General features: G+C 44.4%; 1 protein-coding gene across 1 annotated transcript; it reads left to right on the top strand.

Annotated features, from left to right (window-relative positions):
• Positions 1 to 1,339: 1,339 nt before the first annotated feature.
• On the top strand, positions 1,340 to 3,782 carry LOC104809823 (purple acid phosphatase 17). The gene is made up of 4 exons (XM_010535899.2): positions 1,340 to 1,706; positions 2,389 to 2,545; positions 2,853 to 2,960; positions 3,054 to 3,782. Exons 1-4 carry the CDS (start codon positions 1,500 to 1,502, stop codon positions 3,602 to 3,604), a joined length of 1,023 nt encoding a protein of 340 aa, XP_010534201.1. The 5' UTR covers positions 1,340 to 1,499; the 3' UTR covers positions 3,605 to 3,782.
• Positions 3,783 to 5,267: the final 1,485 nt, after the last annotated feature.

Here is a 5,267-nt window from a genome sequence, read left to right as displayed (position 1 = left end):
TGCCTCTGATCACATGCTAATTTTAGCAGAAAAATACCATTACGACTGATTTTGTAATAATCTGAGCATACCACTCGCCATGTTAATAACCTAACAATCGAATCGAACCATATGAAAACCAAATAATTATGATGTTTAAAATAAAAACGGAATTAAAATTAGTTCTAACAAAATAAAAAGATAATAAAAAAAATAAGTTTTTAAATAACAATAAAGCGAATTCAATGTAAAAATAGAATCATTATATTTTTTAACTAAAATTGAATATAATTGAATTGAATCCAAATAAAAATAATCGAAAAATGAATTTAAAATCCGCAGGTTTTTGGATATCCAACCTAATGGATAATTAAGATGTGACCACTGTGTACTCATTATATAACAAGGTCGAAAGGTGCGACGAGGTCAAGAATCCAAACTATGGACTCGGGTTCGGATTATTTTTTAACGACGACGGGTACTTTTAGATAACTAATCATGAATAAAATTGATATTTTAATATACTTACAATAATACCTAAATATATTTTTAAATAAAATTATAAAAATATCCTTGAAGTAAAAAAGTCAGTGATTTCTTTAAAAAATTGACGGGTTTGGATATCTTCGGATAATTGAATTGAGCGCCGGATATATTCGAACTTAACAAAAACGAAAACGAGATAATATTTTCCTAAAATACTTTAAAAAGAAACCGAAATCGGATGCCAGGATTACCCAACCCGTGACCACCTCTATTTAAAACCGTACGTTTTGCAAACCAAACCCAAAAGTTTGCCTTCGTTCTTCTGGTGTCCTCTTCCCAACTAAAAAAAACAAAGGGAGAGGAGGAGCATGTTGAACAACAACAAGAAACAGCTGAGGGCAAGGGTGGTAAGGCCTTCCTAGTATGCAGCCCAGGCCCAGGCCCAGGCCCATTTATCTTTCTTTTTTTTTTCCAAAAATAAAAAATAAAAAAAAAATGGGGCAACGTGATCTCATCTGAGAAGGCTTTGTTTGGGTTTGTTCTCTGCTGCTCAGTCAGTGTCAGCAAGTGTATGCATGTGGTCCAATAACTTATTTAATTAAATTTTATTTATCTTTTAAATGTAAACATTTCAAACGGCTATATATATATATATATATATATATATATATGATTAGTGATCTTAGTTGTATGCGGAAAGTCAGCCCATTGGTTTGTTATACTGGCGATCTTAATCAAGGATTTCTATCCTTGGGCAAATTAAGGGTTAGGGATGATGATGCTTTTAGCAAATGACATGTTTATTTTTCATTTCATGATTATTTAAGGCCGGGATAAGACAGCCCAAAAAAAAAAAAAAGAAAGAGAGAGAAAACGGCGAGAGCATCGTGGGGTCGAAGAAAGATGCGGAATATCCCTCCGCATCTCCCTCCCTCCCTCTTTTCATAATTTAGATTTTTGGGTTATTTAAAAACGATGCTCTCTCCCTCCCTCCCTGCCTCGTATAGCCATTCATCCTACACATACACAGATAGATGATGAGGGTGAGAGGAATCATGGGCCATCATCATGGTGGTTGGTGGACGGGCATGGTCGTGTGGTTCGTATGCGTGGCGGTGGTGGCGAGGGGAGAGCTGGAGAGGTTCGTGGAGGCGCCGAAGAACGATGGGTCCGTCAGTTTCCTGGTGCTGGGGGATTGGGGCCGCCGTGGTTCCTTCAACCAGTCCCTCGTCGCCCTTCAGGTTGGGTTTCTTTTTCTAAAATTAATATTTTTGTAAAATGTTTCAGCCTTTCCTGTTTTGTTATCCGCTGGAATATGCTCCAAATATGCTCCTCCTACTTGTACGGACGTAAAAAGTATGGTAAAAAAGGGCTTGGAAATAGTTTGACCACGACAGCTCAATCTGGATCTTTCTCACGGCTTCCTTATATTCGAAGGAATATGCGAAGCTACTACTATTACGCTCCTTGTTTCATTGGTCGGTACTAAATTTTAATTACGTCAGAAAATTGAACTCTTCTTCTTTTAACTGCTTTTTGGGTAGGGTCGGTTCGGGTTTGGAACGAAAATATATCGGTTACAAATATAGGTATCAATCAGTTTTTATATTATGTTCGGTTCGATTTCGGTTTCGGTTTTTATTTTTTTAAAAATTGATTCCTTTTAAAAAATTCGGTTTTTCAGAAATTTTTAAAATTCGGTTCGGTTTCAAAATTTAGAACGGTTCGAATCGAGAAAAATACCGTATTTTTCGATTCGGTTCTTCAGAATCGAACCGAAACACCGTATATAATTGGGAAAATCAATCTACGTATTTATGTTCTTTAATTAATATGCTAATTTACCCATACACATGAACAAATTTAATAAATATTCAAATCTGATTTTTTTTAAAAAAAATTTGGTGTGATGATGGGTGGCAGATGGGGAGGATAGGGGAAAAGCTGGGGATAGGATTCGTGGTGTCGACGGGAGACAATTTCTACGACAACGGGCTGACGAACGAGAACGACCCCAACTTCCAAGACTCCTTCTCCCGCATCTACACTTGCCCCAGCCTCCGCAAACCCTGGTACACCGGTCCGTCCGTGTTCCCCCTTGGACTTTACTTTTACCAGTACCCACAGATCATCGGTTTTAGGAAAACATGAACCCGTGCTCCGAGTTCTTGTCCTAGGTTTCGTTGGTGGTCGGATACACCGTGAGGCCGGGCATCCAAAAACCTGTAGTATCTGCGCCTAACCCTGCATCCAATGGATCAAAACACTCGTTAAAATATCAAATTCTTCGAGCGAGCATTTGTACATTCGATTCTTGTAATCACATATCCGATCATCAACGAAGTTGGAGACAATTTACGTGACTTCTATCTATGGTTGTGGCGCAGTTTTGGGGAACCACGACTACAGAGGTGATGCCGAGGCTCAGCTCAGCTATCTTCTCAGGAACATCGACGACCGTTGGATCTGCCTTCGCTCTTTCGTCGTCGATGTCGGTACGGTACCTACTGTTCACGAACTTTTTCTTTTTCTTTTTCATGGTTCGGATCCAGCTAAGTGTTGTTCGGGGATCGACCTTTCGTTGGCAGAACTGGTCGAGCTATTCTTCGTGGACACGACGCCATTCGTGGACGAATACTTCACGGATCCGGACGGCCACACTTACGACTGGCGAGCCATCGTCCCGTCCCGGAAGGCATACATCGACACTCTCCTTCACGATCTAGGAGACGCGCTCGACAAATCGAAGGCCGGATGGAAGGTCGTGGTCGGACACCATGCCATCAGAAGCATCGGACACCACGGAGACACAGAGGAACTGATCCATCACCTCCTCCCCGTCCTAAAGGAGAAGGGAGTGGACATGTACATGAACGGGCACGACCACTGCCTCGAACACATAAGCGACGGAGACAGTCCCGTTCAGTTCCTGACGAGCGGGGCTGGGTCCAAGGCATGGAGGGGGGACATCAAAGAAGAAACCAAGTCGGAGGAGACAGTGAGGTTCTACCATGACGGCCAGGGCTTCATGTCTGCTCGTTTCACCCGCTCTGACGCCGAGATTGTCTTCTACGATGTCTTTGGAGAGGTATTGCACCGATGGGTCACTTCCAAGCCACTTCTTCATTCCACCTTCTAAGAAACACACTCTAGTCTAGTCTTTGTTGTTGTACTACAGAGTGTCATACACCGAGAGAGCTCTATGATTGATATATATATACATATATATATATATATATATGCCCTTGTTCTTGTAGTGGTAGTGGCGAGTGAATGTATCACGTTTTGTCTATGGGTTTAGGGTTTATTGTCTGTCACTGCTTTTGTTTGTGTAGAGTATTTCGACCTCCGTAAACCTCACAGAACACTCCGATCTCAACCACTCGTGTGCAAGAAAAGAGAGAGAGATGCGAGACAGCGATGTACGAGTTCGGTACCGAGCTCTAACGCTCGGTGCCTACGTCTCGGGAAGAGGGAACCGCTATTTGCTAGGTACAACCGCCGGAGTTCCGATCGAAATCGGCACCGACACACGGAGACGAGAGATCGCCACCGCAAGAGAGAGAAACCGAAAAACGCGAACACCGTCTGAAGAAAGGAGAAAAGAACAAACCCTAGGGCTTATACTCTCGCCCTTACACTTTTACCATAACACCCCTCAAACCCTCTGCTTCGGTCCGAGGCTTCGAAAGCCTCCGATTCTCCCAGCGGGTTTTGACGAAGACCTGGCTTCTACAAATCTCCACCTTCTTCTATAAAACCTGCAAGAAAGAAACCACACACGAAGCCAACACGCCAAACATCCCTAACACGCTAAGTTCCCCGTTACTTCCATTTTTAACTCCACCTCCCGGCATGATCCAAGGCGTTCTAAAGGAGTCCTTACCGAGCGTGTCATAAACACGTCTCAGCGTGACACGACGCACCTAACCTACCCAAGCGAGTGTCCCCCGACATCTCCGCTTCCGAAGGCTACCTAAGACCTAGACTAGTATGACTCCCTAGACCGTCTAAGTGACCCCCCTCCGGTGAAGTCTATACCTCACCAATGGCCCCCCGAGGGTCACGCCCCGACATCTACCCGTCCCCCGAGTCTACCCCGACTGCCCCGAGACTAACCTTGAGTCATACTAACACACCTAACTCTTGATCCCCGTAAAGATCAAGCGACCTATGACCTCTACCCCGGACCTCTACCTACCGACTAAGGTTCTCCACGGGTTTTACCCCGTGAAGACCCCCTAGTCGACCTATAGAAACTCTACCGAAGGCTCGGAACATGTGCAAGCACGTGCTCCACCTCGAGAGGAAACGCCCCTAGCGCTACTACCCTCACCGACTCTACCCGGTGACATGGCATTCCCTCGCTCGCCCCTTCCCCTGAGCTTCCTACCCGAGGTAACTCCACCTAGACGTGGAGACCTCACCTCCGAACCTCCACCCGAGGAGTAGTCGGAGCATACTAGAAGTCCCGAGTAAGGGTACCCTGAGCTAGAAGCTCTAGCTCCTTCATCCTAGCTGCGGCCTTCACCTCCTCCACCGAGATTGTAGCTCGGGAATATTTCAGGACTTCCCTCAGCTGCTCATAAACAGGAGGTAAGGAGTTCAGCAGATAAACTGCTTGATACTCCTCCTCTACCTTCACATTTAGGCTGTGAAGGTCGGACAATAGTTTCTGGAAAATGTCTAAATTCTCCTCTATTGTCCTAGAGCTGTCCATCCTAAACCCTGACACCCTCTGCATGAGGTACATCCTATTGGGGAGAGATTGCTCTATGTGCAACCGCTCTAGTTTCCTCCAG

Source organism: Tarenaya hassleriana, unplaced genomic scaffold (assembly GCF_000463585.1).
Source record: "Tarenaya hassleriana unplaced genomic scaffold, ASM46358v1 Cleome17, whole genome shotgun sequence".
NCBI lineage: Eukaryota > Viridiplantae > Streptophyta > Magnoliopsida > Brassicales > Cleomaceae > Tarenaya > Tarenaya hassleriana.
Note: the sequence above shows the minus strand (reverse complement) of the source record. Positions and strands in the feature narration are given on the sequence as shown.